The following is a 25,873-nucleotide window of genomic DNA, read 5'->3' as shown; positions in this document are numbered from 1 at the left end:
TTTAAAAAATCATAATTTAACTTATTTAAACAATTCTTTCGCTTTGTTTTAACTTATTTTACCTAATTAGTTAGATTTGTATCTTTCCTCCCCTTATTTTTTCTCTTTTAATCAGATAGCTAGCTAGTTTGTGCCTATTTGAACGCCTCCCTATTATACAAAACACAATATATTAATTACATTGAATTCTTATTTTAAATCTGTAAAACACGTTTTTTATGTTTTTAAAAGTTGTTAACAAAAGTTTTATAATTATGTTGTACACTAATCATTCAAAATGATATCAAAGTTACACATTTTCGTCTTTTTTTGTTTTATTATTAAATTCGGCCTACTTTCTTCAACCGAAACGGTATTATTTTTTCTTAGTTATGTGCCAAATGTATATTAATATTTATATCATCTATATACAATTACAATTTTATATTTAGGACATTATTAAGAAAGTTCCGGAAGGTAAATTATAAACAAAGGAGAATAATGTTCTATATATGTTTAAATATATATATATTAAATGTGTATTTGTAGAATGGAAAAAAAAGCGTGAACATTTCACCGAAGATGTCCTAAAGAAATTTATAGAACCAGAACCAATAAAATTCAAATATAGAAGTTAGATTAATATTTTTTAATGATTATATAGCTCATATGTATCCAAGGTCATTAAAGCAGTACTTGGCTGATTTGGATTGTAAAAGCAAGTACCCAGGATCAGTAGCTAGGTGTAATGAAACTACAAAAAATTGTAAATGCATCAAAAAAACATTTTCTTCAAATTCATTGGCAAACTCTTGTATTTATGGATACGATTTAGTCGAATGTATTGGTTCAACTTACAAAGATAGAAAATTTACACTTGAAAGGAGACCTAATTTCGACGTCACCAAGTTCTGTCCTGCCCATAAAAATTCGACTTATGATGATAAACCCTTGGCTGAAGATAAAGAAATAATTATTTCACAATCAGATCTTTATGGTACTTTATGTAAAAATAATTTTCAATAGATACATTTATTAAAAAAACTGCAAGGGTTTCCGATAGAAAGATCGAAGAAATTCTGAAAACTTTTGGGAAGAACCCCGTTAATGATATGTTCTCCGATTTATATTATTATAACACTAATAAACAGGAGAATACAGGTAATTGATGGCCTAAATTTTGATATGTTTAGAAGATGTTGAGGAATATAAACACAAAGATGAAACTGACTATTGTGAATATTTCAAAACAATAAAGGAAATACACGGACTGGATTTTTCTAGAGGAAAATGCCCTGGAAGTTTAAAAAAATGCTACCCTGAAGAACCTTATTCCAATTGTAAATTCGGTTTGTGACATAAATTAAATCCATTTTTAGTTAAAAAAAGATATTATAAACCAAAAAGCAAAGAATTTTATTTGGAATTTGAAGCCTTCTCATTATCAAGTATATTCTCAGTATACCTGGAGAAGGAGAACAATAGGTGCGGACAGGGAGAAGGGAATGCTAAAAATGAAGAAGAAAGATATAAATTCTTTAAGGTTAAAATATATAATGAAATTGACTTCCCACCAAGGAGGTTCTTTAATTTGGGCCCTTTTGGCCCATTTAAAGATATCGGTAAAATGAAAGTATGCGCATGCTTAAATTATACTGAAAAAGATAAAAAATATTCATGCCTCAAATTGCAAGATTATGGCCTTGAAATAGGAGAATTAATCATAAACGGTAACAAGATTAATAAAACATTTATTATTAGATGAAATTTCTTTTGAGAATAACGAAATCGATATTTTAAAAGAGGTTGAGGTCCAACTAGACAATCAGAAGGCATTCATGATTGAGTCAAGTCTGATTAATGGTGATTGCACAAATATTTCTGAAAAATATAAAATCGATTGGGAAAAATCAACCGTCAAAAAAATGCCTAATCTCTCGAAACATATGTTACATAAGAAAAACAATAGATTGGAAGATAAGGCAGTATTTGAACCATATCAGGCCGGAAAATACAATGTGTGCTTTATCAATGTTGATAACGCTTTAATAACAACACATCAATATGTTTACATAGTAAAAGGTATTTTCATTTGGTCTTAAAGTTTATTAGGTGCTAAAAATAATGTAACTTCGATGACATATTCGAACTCAAAAGGCCAACTTGTTGTTCAGCCAATATTGGTTGAACTACTGGGAATGAATAAAAATGATGTAGAGTTGATTTATATTTCAGATTCAAAATCTGAGTGCAACTCCACCGTTTCTGGTTCATATAAAGGGAATGTATATGAATACAATGCACCTAATAAAACAGACGAAACCAAGTTTTTACTATATACAGGACTTGAAGTCGGTGAGGAAAAATATTTTACTGAAAAACTTATATGTGCAAGATACCGTAATGAAACGAATGATTCGGCTGTTGGTCATGTTTATAAGAAAAATTTTGTTGACTTTGACCACGGTAACTTTGATAAGGTACTTGGTTTGGATGGTACTAGACACGATTCCATGTATAATTATGAAATCAAAAACAGAAGTGTATTCAAAGCATGGATCGAAAAGTTTAAAAGCTCAACAAATGAAGAGAAATCAATTATAAAGGATACCGATGCTGACGATTTATTCAATAAATATTTCGAAATAATTCATTTTAGGACCTTTGACCAAATGAATCTTGTCACTTTGTGGATAACGAACAAGGAGGAGATACAAGTGTTTCCAGTTTACAAACTAACACTTGAATCACCAACAAAAATCAGAATGGCTGTTATATCTGAAAAAATTTATTGGTATGTATTAATGATAGATAAAAGGTTAATTGTGAAATACGATTGCACTGAAATAAAAAATAAGTATACACTTGACGAGGTTACTAAATATAACATTCACATACTCCATAACCCAGCAGATTTTGAACTTTTGCAGAATGGAGATAAACTGAGAATAGTTGTGATTGATTCTTATGTCTCTTGTATATTATTACTTGATGAATCTTTGGTAACAGTCAAATCATTATGTAAGGGAAATAAAGACGCTAAAATAGTAAACCCAATATCTTTGTCGTGTATAATCTCAGTAGACCAATCTAATGTATTTAACTGTTTTGTAATTGAGAACATAACTGATGAAATAGTGTGGGTCACTGTCAACATAGACAACGATGAGCTGAAGTATATTTCAAGATATACAACTGGTACTCAAGTACATGATCTTGACCCACTACTAGGATCCATCGTATCAATAGAGTCATTAAATTATTCAGACACTAATCAATCTTCTATACTTCTGTTTATTATAAGGGTAAGTCCTTATTTATCAGTAAATCATTTTTAGGAAAACTATAGATACGGAGCTATCTTATCAGCAGAGTCTAAAGACAATAAGATATACTTTTTATGTAGTATCAACAAGATTCCCGGTTATTGGATGTTGAAATCCATCAATGTAGCACATAATGGACCAGGTAAATATAAATTATTTCTAACAAGGGAAAGCTACATAAATGATCCGATAACAATCGGGAGTGACGTAAAGGAGATATTGAGCAAGATGAGGGACAAATCAAATATTAAATGGGCAATTACATGGACGCCTTTGAATGAATTAATCGATTTGCCAGACCTGAATTATGACATCAAATCTCATCTGACTATTAATGAAACGTTAACAGTGATGCCTCAATTCAACCATAATGAAATTTTAAACAAAAGAATTTACTTCTACATTCGAGAGAATACTGAATCAAAAGGTTATATTGATAGTATAATCAAACTAAATAATCTTACTGGGGAACTAAATATAAATGTCCATAATCTTCAGAAGAAGGTAATAAGATTCAATATATTTTCCAAAATTCTTGGAGTTGAGAAAAAATCAGAAATAAACATAAAATTCAGCTGCAGAGATGGTGAATATTATGATAATGGTAATTGCTCAAAATGTCCAAAAGGAACGTACAACTCCATTGAATTAGAACTATCTAGTGATACGTGGGTAGAGTGTACCCAGTGCCCAAAATATAGTATTACAAATAACACTGGTTCAATATCCTTGGAAGATTGTACATGCGATAAAGGATATTCTTTATTTGTGGATCCAATTACACGAAACGAAGTGTGTACGCCATGCCCACCAGGTATAGATGGACTATATAATCATTAATATTAGGAACTTATAAATCCACTGTTGGATTTCATCCTTGCATTGGATCTTGCTACAAAAACTCAATTTCTGAAGTTGAAGGGAGTACTTCTGAAGAAGGAAGAAAGTGTGAATGGTAACTTTAAATTATCTTAATTAACAATTGTATAGTTTGCCTGGATTTTATTGGGGAGGACAAGACGAAAACACAGATGAATGTTTAGAATGTAAAAAGGGATATTACTGCTCCGGAGGATTTCATATAAAAGCAGTCAAATGCCCAGACAACACTAGTTCTAATCCTCGTTCTACCAGCATCAATGATTGTAAATGTAGTGAAGGCTATGAACCCGTATGGGATGATGAAAATAATGAATCGATGATTGAGGAACCAGAGATAGAATCCGAGAACACGTTAAAGTTTAAATGTGTTCCATGCAAAAAGAACACTTACAAAGATACACAATCAAATGAAAAATGTGAAAAATGTCCACAGTATTCGAACACATCAGATATAGGAAGCAACAAAATAACAGATTGCAATATATGTGATGAGGGATTTTATGAAACCAAAATAGATAATGAACCTTGCAGAATGTGTAAAAAAGATAGTTATTGTGTAGGATCATTGTATGAAGATAAAGATAAAAAAATAGTGTCTGGAAGAAATCTACCATGTCCTAAACATTCAATAACTATAAAGCCTTACAATAAGAATGTGAGTATGTTGAATTGTCTTTGTGTTGAGGGTTATATTCCTGTGACATCTGGTTCATCTGTGAAGTGTATTCCTGCTCCAAAAAACCACTACAAAGATGTTGTTGGTAACGTTCCAGCTGTTCCATGTCCTCACGGATCTATAACATTGTCCAATGGTTCTACTTCGAAGGATTCATGTGTTTGTGACAAGGGCACATATTTTGATTTTGTTACTAAACATTGTACTATTTGTCCTGCTGGTAAGTATTGTTTGGGTGGTAAGGATGATGCTATGAATGATAGACAGCCGATGGAGTGTTCAGATTCCAATGCTCAAACTAAGGCTCAAGGTGCATCTTCATCATCAGAGTGTGCTTGCAAGGAAGGATATTATATGGATGTTGATTCTCAGAATGTGTGTAAGGAGTGTCCTGAGAATCATTATAAATCTTATATTTCTAACGATAAATGCTCTAGGTGTGATGAGAATTCATCTACTACTGGTAAGAAGGGTGCCACATCTAAGGAGCAGTGTGTTTGTGACCCTGGTTATTACTTTGACAAAGGCTGTGTTTCTTGTAACTTCACTGACAAGTATTGTCCTGGTGGTGTAATTGAGACTACGGACGATGATGGTCGTTCTAGAGTTGTAACAAGAAGTCCAATTAAATGTCCACCAAACACAGAGATTCCACCGGGAGTAGATAATGCTAGTTCAATCAACTTTTGTAAATGTACTAAGGGCTACTATTTTGTATCAAAAGATCTGAAGAATAACGAGAAGATATGCAATGCTTGTGCTCCTGGAACTTACAAAAGTTCAGTCAGGGATTCGAATTGCAATGGTCTATGTACTCAGAATGCAACTAGTTTGCCTGGTGCTGAAAGTCCCAATCACTGTTTCTGTAGATCTGGTTACTTTTATCTGGAGGGTGGTATTTGTAGCAAGTGTATGGAAGGAGCTAAGTGTGATGGTGGGTTGGTTAACTACAAGATGAAGACTCTTAAGAATTTCGTTGTCGACATTGATGACCATGTTAAACCAGTTGCTGTTGAAGGTTACTTTTTGGATAAGATAAATTTAAAGTTGAGGAAGCCCGATGATTGGAAGTTTATCAAATGTCCCATCAATGGGTCATGTCTTGGAAATGACAAATGTTCAGCTACAATGGAGCATTATTTGTGTAGTGAGTGTAAGAAGGGATATACTAACAACTTTGTGAAGGGAGCTTTGTGTCAGAAATGTCCCCAAATTCTCCCTAACATTCTCACAGCCATATTGTATTGCTTTGGATTTTTGGTTATAAACATTGTTATGGCACGACTCAACATAAGTTCAGGATACAACCGTCGTTCAATACATTCTGTCGTTATTAAGATTGCACTAAACTTTTATGCCTGCACAAGTGTTCTGAATGTTATAAACGTCAATGACTTAAAACTACCTGTGGGTTTGAAGAAGATGATAAACAAGTGGATTAAGGTGTTTGATTCCGATGATGCAGTGTATTACACATCAATTGATTGTGTGATTAGAAGTTTATTTAACCTGGAACATTCTGATTCATTTTTTTACACGATGCTCTATATGGCTTGCTCCCCCTTGATATTATTGTTTGTTGTGACTCTGATGATGTGGATCATTATGACTCTGTTTAAGGTTATTAGGTATAATGATATTAGGAAGAAGTTGGCTTTATTACAACAGTTTAGGGCTAGGTATGAGGGAGATAATCAAAATAGTCTCATTGAGCAATATAGGAACGAGAGGTTACTTATGATATTAAGATATATTCCATTACCCAACGAGACTGCATGGGATAGATTTAAGAACTTTTTGGAAGATATGATTCCCATTTATGTCACAGTTTTGTTTTCTATCCATGGCAAAATTACGAGTAAGATGCTGAGTTTGTTGGACTGTACCTATATAGATTTGGGTCGCTCCTTCCCAGGCAAATATGTGTTGAGACCTGCAATGAGTATAAGGTGTTCTATTAATCCTTCAGCAGGTTATCTTAGATATTTGATTTTGGGTTTATCTGGATTGTTAGTTTGGGGTCTTGGTATTCCATTCCTGTCATTCATGGCATTGTTTGTTAACAGAAATAACTTGTATGCTCCCAGCATAAGGATGAAGTATGGATTTTTACACAATGGTTTCAGACAAGATTATTGGTATTGGGAAACGATAGTATTTGCTAGAAAGTGTCTTGTTCTACTTATAGGTAGTATTGTCATTGTTCCATCAGAAAACTACAGTGGATCTAGAATATGGATGGCAACGGTTGTAGCCTTATTATTTTCGTTTCTTCAGTTAACATGCGAACCATTTGACGAAAGGTAACTCAATATCAATCCATTTATTAATGTTATTTTAGGGACTACTTTGTACTAGGAAGGTTAGAAAACCATAGCATGAGTACATGGACATTAACACTCTTACTTGTAGCATTCCTAATAGAAGGGAATATCACAGATTTTTTCTCTATTTTTATTTTTTATACGATTTTGTTTTTCAATGCTTTGATTATCATCGAATTTTTATTTTATCTTTTCATTTTTTCCATTCCCCAGCTTTTTTATTTATTTTCATTTTTCTTTCCCAGATATTTGTCAAGAAAAGTTAAAATTCCCTACCCGCTATTTTACAAACAACCAGTCGTTTTTTATGATAAAGAAGATTCTAGTATTTTTCTTAAGCCACAAAACAAAACATTGGGATTAATACATTTCCAAAATTTACCTTCTGTTTACTCCAATTTTTTTGACGCAACTATATCACAAATCTACAAACTAGCAGCTTGTCACTTAAACCTAGATGTTATTCCTTCATTATTCATAGACTTTCTAATCAGATACTCAATATCAATTGCAAATGCAGAGAATAAAGTTATAGAAAAGAATTTATCAACCCAATCTGATGAAAATGAAATATCAGATATCATAGAGGGCGTGACAAGCGAAGGTTATAAAAATAAGAACAAGTATGTAAATATTGATAAATACAAAAAAGAGCACGGCTCCAATTCATATGTAGCAGAATTAGAACATATATTAAATCACCGTGGAATTAAAAGTGATGAAATAAACGGAATAATTAACTCGTTGTATGACGAATCTCATCTAAAAAACGATCTATATTTCTCTGATTTATTCCAATCAATAGAGAACTTATATAACATGGACAAAACTACATTATGTGTCTTGTATGAGTTATTTAAACAGTATAAAACTTATTTCGAAGGTCAGATTAGTAAGGATCTAGATTTACAAATTATCAATCTTATGAAACAGAAAACAGAAATTGAAAATGCAATGAATAGTACTGAAAGTATAGATAATGTTACTAAAGAAATAGATAAAATAAATTCTGAAATCGAAGACTTAAAAAAAGAAAAAGAAGCTATAAGGGAAAGACTACGTAAACTGAAGGAATCAAATAATCGTTATAAAACTGAACGCAAGAGCGTTAAAGCGAGGAAAACTAAATATGATGACGAAAGAGAGTCATTTTGTAAACAATTTATTGAAAATTTTGGGTTCAAACCAATTAATAGGCAAGACACAATTGCACATTATAAATCCAATGATTATCAATAATAATAAAATAATTGTTTACATTCAAATTCTTGGATCTTGAAACCTCTTCCTGAATCCAAAGGCAATTAAATCACTTTCAAAATCTCCCGATCCTATGTGGGAATATTCATCAGGATAGTAAATTTTCAAAGCCTGAAGTGGATCCCTCTTAAACATACGAATTTTATCCTCAACATCTGCAATTTTCTTATAAAGCTCTTCTAACTCAGCCTCAGAACAGAATAACTCCTCTATATTTTCGGATGGATCTAATTCGTTTAATTTTTTGGTAATTTCAGATAAATCATCCAATTTTTTAGTTTCGCGCCCCAAATTAAATATCTTTTCATTATTTTTATAATCTCTATAATGTAAATACGTGTTAGCTATTGATCTTAAGTCCTTTAATTTTATAATTGACAAAGCTACATAAAAATCAGAAAGTGGCATCCCTTTAGAAAGAAGCTCATTGTCAAACATTAGAGATGGGTTAACCACCAGGTTATCGTCAATATAACTCTTGTTATCATTTTTGTTTTGGTTGTAATTGTTCTCTATCATAGATATATTTACCAATTTGTCAATGTTACCATCTGCAAATGACTTTACCAGGTTACTCATTTTTTGTTTAGACGATTCGTTAAAATAAACGGCAAATGTTAATCTAGTAATATACTCAGGAAAATCACAAGGAATTACATCTATTTTCATCCTGATATTTGCAAAGCAAATAATCTCATTCATTACATATGAAAAATAATCCTTTTCACTGTAAGTAATTACATCGATACTATCAAAAATTGACTTGTTGACAATCTTTTTAGATGACCTCAAGTTTGTTGAGCAAGTTATAGGGTCAAAAAATATTATTGGTTCAGCATTTTTAATTTTATTTGAAATTTTGGAGAATAAATGATAAAAAAACCTTGTAATAAAAAATTTAGGTGGTTTGGTTTGAATTCTAAAATTATGACAATAAGCAACAAATAATTGAAAAATAACTTCAAATAAAAATAAAAGGTTAATCAAAACGATGAAAGAAAGAAGGTACATATTGTAAGAAGGTGTAAAGTTTCCTTCTATTAGGAATGCTACAAGTAAGAGTGTTAATGTCCATGTACTCATGCTATGGTTTTCTAACCTTCCTAGTACAAAGTAGTCCCTAAAATAACATTAATAAATGGATTGATATTGAGTTACCTTTCGTCAAATGGTTCGCATGTTAACTGAAGAAACGAAAATAATAAGGCTACAACCGTTGCCATCCATATTCTAGATCCACTGTAGTTTTCTGATGGAACAATGACAATACTACCTATAAGTAGAACAAGACACTTTCTAGCAAATACTATCGTTTCCCAATACCAATAATCTTGTCTGAAACCATTGTGTAAAAATCCATACTTCATCCTTATGCTGGGAGCATACAAGTTATTTCTGTTAACAAACAATGCCATGAATGACAGGAATGGAATACCAAGACCCCAAACTAACAATCCAGATAAACCCAAAATCAAATATCTAAGATAACCTGCTGAAGGATTAATAGAACACCTTATACTCATTGCAGGTCTCAACACATATTTGCCTGGGAAGGAGCGACCCAAATCTATATAGGTACAGTCCAACAAACTCAGCATCTTACTCGTAATTTTGCCATGGATAGAAAACAAAACTGTGACATAAATGGGAATCATATCTTCCAAAAAGTTCTTAAATCTATCCCATGCAGTCTCGTTGGGTAATGGAATATATCTTAATATCATAAGTAACCTCTCGTTCCTATATTGCTCAATGAGACTATTTTGATTATCTCCCTCATACCTAGCCCTAAACTGTTGTAATAAAGCCAACTTCTTCCTAATATCATTATACCTAATAACCTTAAACAGAGTCATAATGATCCACATCATCAGAGTCACAACAAACAATAATATCAAGGGGGAGCAAGCCATATAGAGCATCGTGTAAAAAAATGAATCAGAATGTTCCAGGTTAAATAAACTTCTAATCACACAATCAATTGATGTGTAATACACTGCATCATCGGAATCAAACACCTTAATCCACTTGTTTATCATCTTCTTCAAACCCACAGGTAGTTTTAAGTCATTGACGTTTATAACATTCAGAACACTTGTGCAGGCATAAAAGTTTAGTGCAATCTTAATAACGACAGAATGTATTGAACGACGGTTGTATCCTGAACTTATGTTGAGTCGTGCCATAACAATGTTTATAACCAAAAATCCAAAGCAATACAATATGGCTGTGAGAATGTTAGGGAGAATTTGGGGACATTTCTGACACAAAGCTCCCTTCACAAAGTTGTTAGTATATCCCTTCTTACACTCACTACACAAATAATGCTCCATTGTAGCTGAACATTTGTCATTTCCAAGACATGACCCATTGATGGGACATTTGATAAACTTCCAATCATCGGGCTTCCTCAACTTTAAATTTATCTTATCCAAAAAGTAACCTTCAACAGCAACTGGTTTAACATGGTCATCAATGTCGACAACGAAATTCTTAAGAGTCTTCATCTTGTAGTTAACCAACCCACCATCACACTTAGCTCCTTCCATACACTTGCTACAAATACCACCCTCCAGATAAAAGTAACCAGATCTACAGAAACAGTGATTGGGACTTTCAGCACCAGGCAAACTAGTTGCATTCTGAGTACATAGACCATTGCAATTCGAATCCCTGACTGAACTTTTGTAAGTTCCAGGAGCACAAGCATTGCATATCTTCTCGTTATTCTTCAGATCTTTTGATACAAAATAGTAGCCCTTAGTACATTTACAAAAGTTGATTGAACTAGCATTATCTACTCCCGGTGGAATCTCTGTGTTTGGTGGACATTTAATTGGACTTCTTGTTACAACTCTAGAACGACCATCATCGTCCGTAGTCTCAATTACACCACCAGGACAATACTTGTCAGTGAAGTTACAAGAAACACAGCCTTTGTCAAAGTAATAACCAGGGTCACAAACACACTGCTCCTTAGATGTGGCACCCTTCTTACCAGTAGTAGATGAATTCTCATCACACCTAGAGCATTTATCGTTAGAAATATAAGATTTATAATGATTCTCAGGACACTCCTTACACACATTCTGAGAATCAACATCCATATAATATCCTTCCTTGCAAGCACACTCTGATGATGAAGATGCACCTTGAGCCTTAGTTTGAGCATTGGAATCTGAACACTCCATCGGCTGTCTATCATTCATAGCATCATCCTTACCACCCAAACAATACTTACCAGCAGGACAAATAGTACAATGTTTAGTAACAAAATCAAAATATGTGCCCTTGTCACAAACACATGAATCCTTCGAAGTAGAACCATTGGACAATGTTATAGATCCGTGAGGACATGGAACAGCTGGAACGTTACCAACAACATCTTTGTAGTGGTTTTTTGGAGCAGGAATACACTTCACAGATGAACCAGATGTCACAGGAATATAACCCTCAACACAAAGACAATTCAACATACTCACATTCTTATTGTAAGGCTTTATAGTTATTGATTTTTCTTCACACTTTATCTTTTTCTTTGCGTACATTTTTACATTTTCATTTATCGGATCAGAACCCACGCAATAGTGATTTTCGCTACACTCCTCACAAGGATTTTGTACATCTTCCGTCTCATAATAACCTTTGTCACACAAATTACAATCACTAACACTAGTTGGACTCATTGATTCGCTAAATGTATTTTCAGGGCAATCATTACATTTTGTATTACCTTCAACATCTTTATATCTTCTATATCCGCAGGGTATACAAATTAGGTTATTTATATCTAGATTTTGAGTATCGACATTTAATAATTTAATTTCTTCTTGTATTCTCAATTTTAATTCGTATTCAGGATTAGACTGATCAATTAACTTATTTTCATCAGCAATTTCATAACCTTTTTTGCACATACATTCATCAATTGACAAAGGTAATCTTAAGAAAGAACCATTAGAATTCACAATCACTACGGTTGTAGTATTTGTTGGACACTTGTATTTCTTTCCATGTATTCCACCAGGACAGAAATATCCGTCCTCGCAAGGTACACACTCTTTAACACCACCTATATTTTTGAAATAATAACCTTCATAACAACTACATTCTCTATCTTCTTCAGAAATACTACCAATTTTATTTGAAAAGGAATTATTGTAACAGCCATTTCCGATGCATTTTTGCAGTCCAACAGAGCTCTTCCATTTACCTGCTTCACATGGTTCACACCTATTAGTACCATCAGATATGTATTCATATCCTGGTGCACACAAACATTGAGTGCTAGAAGTAGAGCCCTCGCTTATTGTTATTTCTCTTTCGGGGCATTTGGTACATTTTTTCCAGTTCAAAATATCAGATTTTATCATGGCCAGTGAATTGAATTCCCCTCTTTGGCAGATTTTGCAGCCATTAGATTCCTCATTTAAATCATCATCATCTTTTTCTGTGAAAAAATAACCATCTTTACAAGAGACTTTAAATTTTAAGTATGTGCTTTTAGATTCTATAAACCCAAATGCAGTCACACGTATTGAAAGCACCAGTTTGTAAATATAATTAATCTTAATAGTTATTTTTCCAGTATCACTATTTATTTTTATCTCATTCTTATGAATGGCGTTACCATTCCAATCATAATTTGTTTTTATAGTTTTCAGATATTTCATATCATCTGATTGCTGTTCTTGCGAGTTCTGATGCTCATTATTTAAAATATCCAACTCATATCTTATTAGGTTTTGTTTGTTTCCAGAATCTATTTTTGGTCGAAAATTTAATTCTTCTCCAATTACTATCCATTCTGGAGTGTTGTACTCAAAATTGTTGATAAAAACAGTATCATTAATATTAATGATATTGATAGATGACGATCCACTTCTATTGTAGTCATTTCCTCTAGGTCCCAATCTGAATAGCATTACATAGTCCTGATCATCCATTTCATCATTGTTTTCAACGCTCATCGACAATTTTGAAATGTGAACAAAATTTCCGTATGATATCATGTTCAATTCGGTCCTGCCGTAATAGTAAATCTTTTTTAATTCGCTGCCCAAATCCAAGGTTAAAAGTGATACAGCTGGATTCTCTGATTCAACAATATAAATTAAAATTGTTTTCCCATATGAAACAGTTTCAACTGATATAGGAGTCATCAATGAAGGTGTAATAAACCGTTTCTTATATTTGCGTGATTCAGAAATGGTATCGCTCATTTGTCCACCAGCATATGATTCTATTAATGTCAATTTATTGTAAAATATATCAACTTGAACCCATAACAAGTTTCCTTCATGAGGTTGTGTTATAAAACACTGAATGAATCTTGAATTTTCATCAGCTTCGTATCTGAATCCATCCAAAGTGTTTATGCACTGTCCCATTTCGTTAGAAGTGTCAGCGCATGAAATATATGTGGGCTCAAATATACGCACAGAACCTAGACCTCCACACAGTTTAGAAACCTCATTTAGGGTAGAATCATACAATATTATACAATTCAGGCCAACATCAGTTACTAGTATCAAATGACTATTAGTACAATCAAAACTATAGGTAATTATTTTCATGTCAACCGGTGATACGAGTTTTGTACATGAATTATTGCTCTCATCACAACTTCTTTTAATAAAATTCATGTTGAATAGATTGTGATGGTTATTGTTTTTATCAGCTTCAATCTCGTACATCATTATTCCTGGTTCGCCCTCAGTCAAAACTAGGCCTATTAATTTATTCATCGAAATGTATGCCACAAATGCCAATGGGCTTCTTACATTAATCTTTCCAATGTATGTAGGAGAAAGCCTATTTGGTCTAAAAACCCACATACTGACTAAGTCATCATCAGGATATGACCAAAAACTCAATATAGCCGGATATTGAAGTTTATAATCTATTTTAAATCCATCAATATCTAAGTCATTAAACCCTCCTTTGTATTGGGATTGGATCAATTCCATGATTAAGTCGAAATAATTTCTTTCAAATTTATTGCCACTACTTATCGTGGATTCGAATTTGAATGTTTCATCATCATTTATATAAATCTTAAGTCTCATTATATCCCATTCATCGTATATCTTATAATTAAATATGTTTTGAGGTATTTGAACTTCTTGTTCTGGGTATATTTCACTTAACTCATGATTAACAAATTCCGTAAATATTCCAAACCCAAGAGTTTGCATTTTCAAATCATGTGTGAATACACAGACTTCAAACCTTTCAACTTTAGTATCCAGTTGGGTCAATTTTTTTGTAATTTCAAAATCAGATGCTCTCCAGGTAGTCAGTGAGGTATCAATTACACTGTCCAATACTGGGGAAATGTTTATTGAATATGCGAATGGCTTTTCGCATAACTTTGAATCTTTATCATATTTTGATATTACAACTGCTATCGGCGGGAATTTTATTTTCCAACTTTCGAAAAATAGAGATTGTTCGCGGAATCTTTTTTCACTTCCCGTGTCGGTTATTAAGGTAAATATTTTGTTTGAATAAAATCCTAAAACTGTTTAATGAATAATAACTAACCTCTAATGTTTAATCTATGGACAATAAAAGGGGTTTTATCAGGGTCGTTCGTATTTTCATAAATCATAGAATATTCACCTGCTTTTTCCACTTCAAATTCTATTCTTTCATTCAAACTTACTGTTTTCCTTGATATAGATTTTACATTATTTCTCAAACTAGGTCTCCTATTCATTTCTGGTACATATATTTTCTCAGTTCTATTATTTTTTTCAATTTCTAAAATTATGTTGATCGATTTCATACAAAGTTCTTGTTTTAAGAATCTGGTCTGTTTACAAACTAATGAATCTGACTCATTAAGCAATGACACTACTCCATAGCCTTGTTGATTTACGTTTATTATTGAAATTTTATTATCTTCCTTATCCTCAATTTTACCAATTGACGTACCTAATTCACATTAATTCAAACGATCGTACCTTCTACAACTAGATTTCCTATAGTAATTGTATAATTTGCATTAGATGCGCAAGGATTTTTCATCCCGTTTGCATATTCGTAATAGGTGCTATACATACAAGCACAGATTTTAGAATTAGATTCTATGTGTTCTAAAGCCAAATACCCCTTGAATACATATGAAGCTCCATTAAAATACGAGTCTGAATACTCGAATATATCATTTTCGTAGTTCTCCACTTCTTTGTCTTTGGTTAAATTGAATACTTCTAATTCATAGGACCGAATTATATTTTCTGTGTTTTGTGTTCTAAAATCTCCGCAAATTTCAGAATTTTCTACAAATATAATCCTAAGTCTGTATTTGGGCACATATGGAGCTATCCAAATATCAAACAAAGTTCCAGGCTGAATTACTTCCTTTTGAATTTCTAAAGCAACACATAAAATCAAAACAAAAACCTTTTGGTGTGCATTTTGACAATTTATCTACATCTGTTAAACACCAAATTCCTTTTTTACCATGTACTTCTCTGCAGTAGTTATTTGGAAATACAAATCTTTTATCGTATAAGGTACTATTTTTCGTTAAAGCTTCACTCCAATTCAAACACTCATATTTATCAATTGATACATTTTGGCATCCTTCATAGGTTATATAGCTATCTGCAGTTTCATAGTCACCTTGATTATTTTCATTACACGCTAAAAAATTACGTATTCACATGGATTTAAACATACGACAACCATTCGTAAGACTATTCCAATCTATTTTGGAATGATCAATTAATATTCCTCTATCAATATTCTTTGGTACTCTTTTGCATGATACGAAGTTTCTACAATCCTCTAGGCACAGTCCGTTTTGTTCAGTATTAATATCATCTATTGAATAACACTTAACATTAAAGTTTTGATCAACTATTGCAGAATAATTTTCCCTATCACACAACTCATCTAGTGATTCTTGAATTTGGGTCATTTCTAAACACATTTAAATTTAACCATACTTACTACAATTTTTCTTAATTTGTGCATTTACCAAACTCATACTGAACGGTTGTTTATTTGTAAATGATCTTGCTATTCCGTTACATGGCACCAAGTCTCCACAATTACTTATGCATGAATTATCGACAATTGAATAATCAAGATATATCTCTTCAACGCAAAAGAAATCTACTTTTCCCTTATCAAGTTTGAATCTTGCTGAGTTTGATACTGTGTTACTCCTCATATTACAAAAGTTGTTTGCCCAGATTTGGACTCTGGAATAATGAAAGTGACCTGTATTAATTCTATTATTCTAATGTTTTACCAAATTCGAATGTATTAGACTTTAATCCGAATATTCTGCTATCATTTCTTAACCATGTCTTAACTTTGAACTTGAATTCTCTTTTCTTCATCATTTTATTTTGTACTGCGGCATGTGTTACTAAATCTGCTGCTACATCTTCCTCTGAAATCTGACCAGCAAAATAATTCGTTTTAACTAACGTCCACGTTGGAAGTGTTGAGTTTTATTGCCTTTGATTCTACCTGCTTGCTTTAATTATAATGAAAAATATACCTTTGTATATATATTGGTGTATAATACAACGAACGCAATCACACAAAATATTTTTATCATATTAAGTAGCTAAAATTGACGATTTTTATATCATTCTTTTCAATGTTTATTAAAACAAAAATGAATTACAAAATTAGTTATTTTAAAGTGTGTAAACTTTGATTAAGATGTGTTAAGTTCACTGAGTCGAGTCACTTATTATTCTGATGTATAGGATTTAGTCACTAGAATAGTTATAATCTGAAAATTAAATTTAAACACTAATTCCACATGTTAAAACTTTATTTTTGCATTAGTTTAGTGCCGGAATTTGTTATAATTTCATCTATTAATCCGTAGGATTTGTACTCTTCTGAAGACATGAAATTATCCCTTTCTATATCTGATGCGATTTTTTCATAGGGCTGTTTTGTTATGTTACTGAACAAATTAATACGTTCAAATTATACCTACCTGTAAATTTCAACTAAATTTCTTTTAATTTCTAATATGTGTTGAGCTTCAATTTTGATCTGTTCTGCAGTGCCTTCTGCAAGGCCGCTAGGCTGAAGTAATAGAACTCTTGAGTGCTTGAGTCCATATCTTTTTCCTGGCGTTCCTGCACCTAACAGTAGGGTGGCAGTTGAGGCACAAAGGCCTACGTTTATGGTTACAATTTCCGACCGGACATGCTGATTAAATTTGATCTATTTTCTATTTTACCTTTAGTGTGTCATATAGAGACAAGCCCGAATGCATATTTCCCCCAGGGCTGTTAATATACAGTGTGATTGGTTTTTCTGATGTTTCATTATCCAGGCATAGGATTGCTGCAATGAGTTGATTCACGTATTCATCATCTAATGGTTGACTAACAAACAGTATACGCTCTCTAAATAGCCTAAAAAATTTTATGTTCTGTCAACAATGACCTATTATGTATATCTTCCCACTCAACTTGGTTGGATCCTGGGTGTTTATATGAAACCTTCGGGATTCCTTAAATATATGTTCAAATCAATTAAATTACCTATTATATTTTGTGTTTGTAAATTACATTTGTTATCACTTTTACTAAAAAACTTGTCATAGTAAAGATTCTTGTGGAATTTTCCTAATCACATTTCAATACTTTAAATATTACCGCTGTTAATATTGTTTATCTTAAATGTGTAACACCTTTCCTAAAGAATAATAATTATCTGTTAATAAAAATTTTATTTACCTTAATAAAACTTAAAAATACAAGTATCCGAAATGTAATTTCAAGTACTTCCATGGAATCTTATTTTATGGATTAGTTTGTCCTTATATACTCCCATTTTCAGCAAAATAAACTATAAATCCAAAAGTATACATACAACTAACATTTAGACATTATATTCAAATAAAAGAGTGCTAAATCAAAAAAACTTTTAATAGAAGGCACACAAGGGTCTGAAAGATCAAGCCAGGAACGTAATGTCCAATCTGCTGAATATACATTATAAATAGAATTTTGTAAATTGATTAATTAAAAAATTCATGGAGATGATTAAAAACTTGTCATTTTAATGGAACCACCAGTCTGTTGTACCATTGCGTCTATAATATCTCCGTTTTCAATTCCTAGTTCTTCAGGGGTTGCATCACCTTTAATCCTGTCTCCGTCAAATAGGAATCTCACTAAATTTTTTATGAAAATGATTAATTAATAAAAAATACCGGCTTCGGGTGATTGTCCCAGACGGCTGCAATATGTGTTCATGAGCTTCTCCAATTTTGTCTTTTTTTTAATTTTAAAGTAGACTTCGGACCCGTCCTAGAAGTTTTAAATTTTTGTTAGAACTTACTGGTGATCTAACTTTAAGCTGAATGTGATCATTATCAGCATCTGGGGGATTATTTTCTTTAACTGTGTTTTCGTCCATGTTGAACTAGTTTATTAATTTAAAAGATCTGAGCATTTAAAATTTAAATAGTTTTGTTTTGAGGCATCATTGAAATACCAGATGTTTTCTGGAGTTACATAAAATTAGATCAGATACGGACCAAAAATATAATATATACTTTGGAAATATATATGATTAATTGGAAATTAAAAGAATTTTAAATAATTTTTTTATTTGGCATCTTAAAATTGGATATCATTCACTCCTCCACACCCCATGTATACAGAAAATAATAGATGGAAAGGAGATTAATATGCTATTTATAAATGTTCTTAATTTTATTAGAGATCCTCTTGAGTCTGATATTTACGAATTTTGAAATTTTATCTTCTGATGTCAAAATGTGTGTATTGTCATTTACGACATCACGAATCTTTGTTATTGCATAAGCTGCATCCTTCTTGTTTTTAAATGTGAGCCCATCTAGTATTACACACACAAGATGTGCATACAGATATAGAAAATACTCTAGAAGTAACTTGTTCCTCTCTTCTCCTTTTCCAGATCTGATCTTGTCTACTAGTATCTTGAGTGTGTTTGAGATTCCTTTATTCTTCTCCTTCAATACCTTAAACTTTTCGTAATTAATCCCCGTTCTGCTCCTTATTAACCTCTCAATCCTGCCTTTAAATTCAATTGTGTGTATTGTCTTAGTTTGCATTAGTAGTGACGTTACAAACATCTTCGTGTTAGATCTCTTGGCCTGAAGGAGTTCTAGATATATTCTAAACACTCCTTGGAGAGCTAGATGAGTATTTTCTCCTGTAATCCCTAGAACAAAAACGTTTTTGAAAAATTGGTCTAACACACTTTCAAAAAGAGTCTCAAAAGACGTGTTGATCTTACCCAGGAATAGGTTTATATCCTGCTTAATTATGATCTTTAAGTTATTTTCTGCCACTCTCTGCACGTGTGAGTCTGGTGTAAGTAACTGTGCGAACACAAATGGCAACAACTCCTGAACATTTGTAAGCCTATTAACAATAATTATCTCTATAATTTCCATGTACAAAACTTTATCCTCTCCAGAATCTGATAACCCTCCTTCAAATAACTTTTCATCCACCAACTCTTTATTAAAATCATTCCCATTTCCAAGCCCTGTACCTTCCCTCTTCACTTCTACATTGTAATAGGTAGCTATTAACTTCATAAACACACTTATATACTTCTGTATCATTATATACATTAGGTTGACTAGGTCTCTTCTTTCTTTCTGCCTTTTGTTGCCCTGGTTAACTTTATCATTTTCAGAATCTGGGCCTTCTGAACCTGACGTGGCTGATAATGTCTGGTATGTGTTCAACAGCTGATACAGTATCAGGATCAGGTTATTTGATTTGTAGGAGTTGTTCTGGTAATATTCGTATATGTCTGACAGCAGTGACTTCAACTCCTTGTGGTTGACTTTGAACAGGTTATTTATGTTTGAAAGGTACCGACAACAGCACTCGATGAACAAACCTGAAATATTATGGATACCCACACCATTGTAGAGCTTAAACATTTCTATAAAAAGATTGAAAACCTTGAGTTCCATGTCGTTGAACTCAGCCACACAGCCCAGCTGCCAGGAGTATTTGTACACGTTCACGTCAACCAGGACCTTGTTTTCGATAATATTCCTTGTTACTTCCAACTTAGTCATCTTATCACTCCCAATGTTAACATTCAAGAGTGAAGATAACATTGCTTTTATGTTGTTGAGGTACTTGAAAGATGTTTCATATATCTTCGTTACATGTTCCTGGTTGTTATACGTGAGTAGTTGTATTATTGACCTTATTAAAATGGGTGAATTGTAGTTGACCAGGCCGACCACATTGTTAGCTATATTGTTCAACTCACACAGTATTTCATCTTCTTCCTTAACAGTATCACCATTTGGTGTCGGTTTTGTGTTTTTAATGTACCTGTAGACTATGATGATGAGGTTGTTAATTGCAATAATCAGGTTAATCTGGTTAACGTCGAGTTTAATTCCTCCTATTATCTTCAAATATGGTATAAAATACACTAGATGTTTTACAAAAAGTCTTGGGTAAACCTCTCCAAATAACTTAAACACACTCAAGGTCTCAGACAGTTCATAGTAGCTTGACCCTTTAGACCTCTTCACCAAAAACAAATCAAGTAAATGCTCAAGCCAAGTATTAACTATTGACTCAGAATCACTCAAATTAGGGTCATTTCTAACTATATTCTTCCTTGTAACATGAGACTTCTGATAACCACCATAGTAACCTATTGGATCAAATATAACTTCGGTATTACTTTGGTAGTAGTTCAACATTATCAATACAGGGTTAAGTTTTCCTTTATAAGACTCCATTTTATATAGCAATATCTTTATTAACTTTTCCAAAAACACCATCTTCTCCTCATTCAGGATTTTTTTCGATACGGTATCATTTGAACTCTCTTCACCATTAAGCTTATCTTTACCGGTTAATTTATTCTCTGGGTTATGTTTAGTATTCTGAAATGAATTAGACTTAAAAATCTGTACTGAGTATATAAAGAATACGCTAGACAGCAGGTTATATAGAGCCTTTTTAACCTGTTGGTGTTCTCTGTACGAGTCCAAACTTCTTTGTGCTAAAACAGACACCACATCTAAATATCGCGTAACATTCACCAGGCTTAGGAACATGTGTAATACCTTCAGTGCCCCTAGTCTGATTTTATAATTTAAATCCTTAGTTGATGATAATATCTTATTTAACAAATCCTTACTCAGGTAATTAAGAAGTTCAGCCTCACACTCATCATCATCTCTAACATTCTTTCCGCAACCATACGTCTTGTTGTAAAAATGAATCAGAAAATTAGTGTATATATTGATAACTTGTTGTCTAACGTACACATTATAGTCTGATAATGAAACCAACAACAGACTTTGTATATTTTTATCTAATAAATAATCGTAGTTCTTGGTCACAACTTCAAGTATAAAATCAATACACAACCTAAGTGTTGTATTCTCATTATTCGTATATATTAAATTAACAACCGTGTCCAGTATTGAATCATAGGACTCATGAAAGATTTTATATGTATACACATCACGAATTAACACATCTATCCTATGTGCAGGGGTGTTGTGGTATTTGGCTTCAGACAGGTAGGGATAGTTGAACAAGTGTGAATAGTTAATGTTGTTAAAAATATCATTAATTTTTGTAGGCGATCCACTAGAATCATCGAAATTAACATTGTTAATTGCTAAATACTTAAAAATTTTAAGGAACAACAGCAATTGCTGCACTTCCTGAACATTATTAATGTAACAGTAGTCTTTAAGGAAGGTGTAAAATATACAAGTTCCAAGATTATTCAGGCTTGAAGTAGCGTCTGTTATGCTAATGTAATTCAAATATCCCATGATATTCTCCTTAATACTCTCCAATGTGATTTTTTTTACATCATTTTTAGCTGAATCCAAATTGTTCAAATACTTGGTTTTATGCCGGTCCAAAAACGGTATTCTTAGAACTCTGTTATATAATTCAAATATATGACTTGATATAACCAGAAGTAACCTAAGGGACTGTAGTTTCCTTGGATTCTTTTCTCCCTTTACGTCTTTAAACTCCTTCTTATCATTTGTTCTCTTGCCTGTCAGATTATTTCCATTAATATGGGCAATTAGCATGCTCAACAATTCAGATACCATTAACGATACAAATGGGTGTTTTGGGCTCTCTAGCTTCTGGAGTAAAATTTGAAAAAATATTTTTTGGTTCCTAAATGTTACATTTTCCATATAAAATGCATCATTTGCGAAATTCCTAAAATTAGTCTTGAATATTCCGTACGACTCCTTCTCGTCTCCGATACCTTCAACTATGTTATTCTCATCTATTCTCGACGTGTTGATGAACATCTGCTCAAATAGTACCACTATAATCTCCACATAATAGCAGTTATTAGTGTTTCCTGTGTCCCTATCTCTGGTATATATTTTCACGCTATCATCTTCTTTGTTACTTTTCATACTATTCTCGGAGGTCGTCGATTTCGAAACACAACTGGTATCATTACTTCTGGGTGTGGTCATGTTGTAAAGTTGAGAATTAAAGAATATAAAATTCGACGTTATGAATTTCAACGCCGACTTTACTTGTTCTACTTGAAATCTCTTAACAATTTCCTTACAAACTCCAAAAGCACCCACAATAACTGTATCAATGGGATAGAAATTATAAAAGAAAGGAAAAAGGAGCTTAAAGAAAAGTTCCAAGTCATCAGAACCTAGGTTTTCTACCAAACTTGAGGCGTTGTTCAACAATTGGACGAACATCTGTTCCAAGACTCGATTCTCTGTATTATCAGGGTTGAACGGAGTATTAGGCCCGGAAGCTACTTTTATTAAATTTGTTATGTTATCATAAAAAATTTGTACGTTAAGTTTGGCGTCCATTATCTGCAATGCAACATTCATAACATAAAGCTTGTAATAAAAGCTACTTGCTTCCTGTAACTGTTTGAGGATAGGAATCAGAGTCTCCTCCAGTTTTACCAGTTTATCAAACTCTAGGTCTAATAGAAGTAGCATACTAGGGTGGCTTTCTAATTTCTCAAAATACTCAGGGTCCTTTAAGCAGCTAATTAATTGCTCAAACTCATCCACAACAGGTTCATTATCTGTTGAATGCCCGCTTTCAGCAGTAACCATATCGTCAGTGTTAATCATTTCATCGGGACTAACCAATTCATTAGTAACAAAAGTCTCTTCAGAACTATTTCTAACAATATCGATGTTAGATGACTCAATATCAGTTGTACTTAAGGATTGAGAAGTGTCATATTTTTTAATGAACTCAGTTGGCGTGGACCTCACAGGAGTACCTAGCCTATTAACTGAGGAGGTTAATGAGCTGTATACTTCGGAAACGTTATCACTTGTATCATCTAAACAATTATCATTGTTCATTAGAAGGTCCAATATTGACAGCCCATTAGCGCTGTTGGAGTCGGAGGGTTGTTCACCAATTTTGCTAGTTTCGTAACACATATCTTCAACAGTTCCTGAATTGGTTGGTTTACCAACACTATTGAGTATTTTCAAGTATTTGATCCTATCATGTTCGAGGGAAGTGTAATTATTTACAACGGCCTTTTCCTGAAGGCCGTTTAATTTATCATCAAATCCTTTTGAAAAATTTTCTACGCCATTATTTAACTCAAAGGACATCAGATTATCTGAAGATTCAAATTTCCCAGACTCAGAGTGTGATTTATCCTCAGTTGAGGAGCTTTTACTATAGTTAGGGGTGGATGTAACACATGTTGATAAAATTTTATTTCCATAGAAAATACTAATAGAATTAGAGTTTAAATTAAAATTTTCGTGCGATAATTGTGCATCGGAATCCAAATTACTCATACTAATTACATCAAACATACCACAATTTATGAGCTGCCCTTACCCAACTCACCACATGGATAAAGTTAGAAAAAGATTAGGAAAATTCCGCGTTTTTGGGTTAATTTTTCAATATAGGAAAAATATGAATTATAAATACAGGAGGCGCTCACTAAGTAGGGAAAGTTACAGGCGCTATTCCAGTACCGACCGAAGCGTTTCTAGAAGCAGGTCGCCAAGGCGCTACAGAAGGAGCGTTTCCAGGAGTAAGCGTAGTTATTCAAAACCTAGAAGGCGTTTTTCAAGGGATAGACGGAGTTACTCAAGTAGCTCGCCAGATGATCGTCATCACCGAGGTATTTTTTCCTTCCAATATATTATTTACAAAGTTTTAGAACGTCGAAGACATCATTCGCCTTCTCCTGATAAAACTAACACAGAACCAGTTTCTGTTAATGGAAATGAGTCTGAAACTCTAAAAACTTCACAAAGGAAGAGAATTCGCAACATGTCATGGAAGCTTCCAAATGCGAATGATTTTCCTAACAAAAACAACTTTAATCCACAAAGAAGAAATAGATCAAATAAATTTAACTTTAATAGTAGATTTGACCACAGTTTAAATAAAACTAGCCTAGAAAATTTTAGATATGAATCGGACGAATTTAAGGTCCAAAAGGTTAGTTAACACTGTTTTATGTTTAATTTTTATAGGAAAAAATGAATCAAGCTTTAAAGGAAAAAGAAGATAGTAGCAGGGAAGCTAAAAAATTACTTTCAGATTACACCAAGGAACTCAATGTTAGTCCACTGTCATCTATATACCATACTATTCCTATATACCCTATAAATAGTATAAATAAGTTATAAATATATGTTTATAGACTCTGGTCGGAAATTTGTCTAAGCTACCGAAGGATTCTCAGGAGTACCAGGAGTCCAACGAGAAGATTCAATCGCTTAAAAAGGCTATGAAGGACTTAATATCTCAGGAAAGACAACCACCTAAGAACAAGTTGATGAAACCTCCCTTCGACAAGAATATTAGTTTAGATAACAGGGAAACAAAGATATTTTTTCCAAATCTTCCAGATTGCGCTAAAGGTATTAACTACTTAGTTATTAAAACCTTCACTGAATAATTATTTTACAGGTAAGGGTAACTTAGCCAAATGGATCTCTGACAACTCCAAATTTTTACTACCCCAAAAAATCGCAATGTTGGCATCACATGGAACTACATATGAAGCTGCAGTTATTGAATATAAAACACACGATGTTGCACAAAGGGTATGTTACTACCAGAATGTTTAGAATATTTTACTAATTTAACATTAGCATAGTTAACTGTCTCTATACACATAGTATAATACTATTACCATATTAATGTAGGTGCTAAATTCATGTAAATTACACGGAATAACGGTTTCCTGGATGCCCACATCAGAAACAACGTCTGAAACTAGTGATCTCATCAAGGGAAGTGACAGTGTTACAGAGGTAATTCAACCAGAATGTGTTCAAATTATTTAAGGTCGACGTCGATTTTGGTTTCATGGAGGAATAAACTCGTTTTCCCACATCGTCTGTAAATATCAGAAATTTTGATTTATTAATCATATTTAAC

The 25,873-nt window shown here is 32.7% G+C and overlaps 7 protein-coding genes across 7 annotated transcripts; 3 read left to right on the top strand and 4 right to left on the bottom strand.

Annotated features, from left to right (window-relative positions):
• Positions 1-277: 277 nt before the first annotated feature.
• TpMuguga_01g01044 (uncharacterized protein) lies at positions 278-3,317 on the top strand (the record flags this gene model as incomplete). The annotated part of the gene is made up of 8 exons (XM_761472.1): positions 278-352; positions 432-456; positions 644-976; positions 1,006-1,140; positions 1,173-1,328; positions 1,359-1,709; positions 1,741-2,061; positions 2,092-3,317. 8 exons carry the CDS (start codon positions 278-280, stop codon positions 3,315-3,317), a joined length of 2,622 nt encoding a protein of 873 aa, XP_766565.1.
• Positions 3,318-3,410: 93 nt separating this feature from the next.
• TpMuguga_01g01043 (GCC2 and GCC3 family protein) lies at positions 3,411-8,781 on the top strand (the record flags this gene model as incomplete). The annotated part of the gene is made up of 5 exons (XM_761471.2): positions 3,411-4,119; positions 4,152-4,260; positions 4,296-7,166; positions 7,205-8,694; positions 8,726-8,781. The coding sequence occupies 4 exons, from the start codon at positions 3,411-3,413 to the stop codon at positions 8,424-8,426; spliced, it is 4,911 nt and encodes a 1,636-aa protein (XP_766564.1). The 3' UTR covers positions 8,427-8,694; positions 8,726-8,781.
• Positions 8,638-14,023, bottom strand: TpMuguga_01g01042 (GCC2 and GCC3 family protein; the record flags this gene model as incomplete). The annotated part of the gene is made up of 3 exons (XM_761470.1): positions 8,638-8,674; positions 8,785-9,567; positions 9,606-14,023. 3 exons carry the CDS (start codon positions 14,021-14,023, stop codon positions 8,638-8,640), a joined length of 5,238 nt encoding a protein of 1,745 aa, XP_766563.1.
• A 3,060-nt stretch (positions 14,024-17,083) lies between these two features.
• clpP2 (Clp protease family protein) lies at positions 17,084-18,476 on the bottom strand. Its single transcript, XM_061305129.1, has 7 exons — positions 18,173-18,476; positions 18,092-18,131; positions 17,978-18,061; positions 17,880-17,946; positions 17,671-17,848; positions 17,422-17,639; positions 17,084-17,388 (listed from the first exon to the last, which is right to left on the bottom strand). The coding sequence occupies exons 1-7, from the start codon at positions 18,224-18,226 to the stop codon at positions 17,250-17,252; spliced, it is 780 nt and encodes a 259-aa protein (XP_061161698.1). The 5' UTR covers positions 18,227-18,476; the 3' UTR covers positions 17,084-17,249.
• SUMO1 (Small ubiquitin-related modifier 1) lies at positions 18,453-19,083 on the bottom strand. Its single transcript, XM_761468.2, has 3 exons — positions 18,780-19,083; positions 18,652-18,748; positions 18,453-18,612 (listed from the first exon to the last, which is right to left on the bottom strand). The coding sequence occupies exons 1-3, from the start codon at positions 18,855-18,857 to the stop codon at positions 18,482-18,484; spliced, it is 306 nt and encodes a 101-aa protein (XP_766561.1). The 5' UTR covers positions 18,858-19,083; the 3' UTR covers positions 18,453-18,481.
• Positions 19,084-24,134, bottom strand: TpMuguga_01g02060 (uncharacterized protein). The gene has a single exon (XM_761467.2). It carries the CDS (start codon positions 24,073-24,075, stop codon positions 19,135-19,137), a length of 4,941 nt encoding a protein of 1,646 aa, XP_766560.2. The 5' UTR covers positions 24,076-24,134; the 3' UTR covers positions 19,084-19,134.
• Positions 24,135-24,346: 212 nt separating this feature from the next.
• Positions 24,347-25,859, top strand: TpMuguga_01g01037 (uncharacterized protein). The gene is made up of 7 exons (XM_061305128.1): positions 24,347-24,602; positions 24,636-24,925; positions 24,961-25,047; positions 25,131-25,350; positions 25,400-25,536; positions 25,639-25,746; positions 25,781-25,859. The coding sequence occupies exons 1-7, from the start codon at positions 24,392-24,394 to the stop codon at positions 25,811-25,813; spliced, it is 1,086 nt and encodes a 361-aa protein (XP_061161697.1). The 5' UTR covers positions 24,347-24,391; the 3' UTR covers positions 25,814-25,859.
• The last annotated feature ends 14 nt before the right edge of the window (positions 25,860-25,873 follow it).

This window comes from Theileria parva, chromosome 1 (genome assembly GCF_000165365.1).
Source record: "Theileria parva strain Muguga chromosome 1, complete sequence, whole genome shotgun sequence".
Classification (NCBI taxonomy): Eukaryota; Apicomplexa; class Aconoidasida; order Piroplasmida; family Theileriidae; genus Theileria; species Theileria parva.
Note: the sequence above shows the minus strand (reverse complement) of the source record. Positions and strands in the feature narration are given on the sequence as shown.

Bases quoted from the DNA above. Each gene is read 5' to 3' on its own strand.
- SUMO1 (XM_761468.2), bottom strand. From the start codon at position 18,857: ATGGACGAAAACACAGTTAAAGAAAATAATCCCCCAGATGCTGATAAT. The intron at 18,749-18,779 runs GTAAGTTCTAAC...TAAAACTTCTAG, and splicing joins AGCTTAAAGTTAGATCACCA to GACGGGTCCGAAGTCTACTT. The intron at 18,613-18,651 runs GTATTTTTTATT...TAAAAAATTTAG, and splicing joins GGGACAATCACCCGAAGCCG to TGAGATTCCTATTTGACGGA.
- clpP2 (XM_061305129.1), bottom strand. From the start codon at position 18,226: ATGGAAGTACTTGAAATTACATTTCGGATACTTGTATTTTTAAGTTTT. The intron at 18,132-18,172 runs GTAAATAAAATT...ATTATTCTTTAG, and splicing joins TATTTTTAAGTTTTATTAAG to GAAAGGTGTTACACATTTAA. The intron at 17,389-17,421 runs GTAGGTATAATT...TAATTTGTTCAG, and splicing joins AATTTAGTTGAAATTTACAG to TAACATAACAAAACAGCCCT.
- TpMuguga_01g02060 (XM_761467.2), bottom strand. From the start codon at position 24,075: ATGTCCTTTGAGTTAAATAATGGCGTAGAAAATTTTTCAAAAGGATTT.
- TpMuguga_01g01037 (XM_061305128.1), top strand. From the start codon at position 24,392: ATGAATTATAAATACAGGAGGCGCTCACTAAGTAGGGAAAGTTACAGG. The intron at 25,537-25,638 runs GTATGTTACTAC...ATATTAATGTAG, and splicing joins CACACGATGTTGCACAAAGG to GTGCTAAATTCATGTAAATT. The intron at 25,747-25,780 runs GTAATTCAACCA...AAATTATTTAAG, and splicing joins GAAGTGACAGTGTTACAGAG to GTCGACGTCGATTTTGGTTT.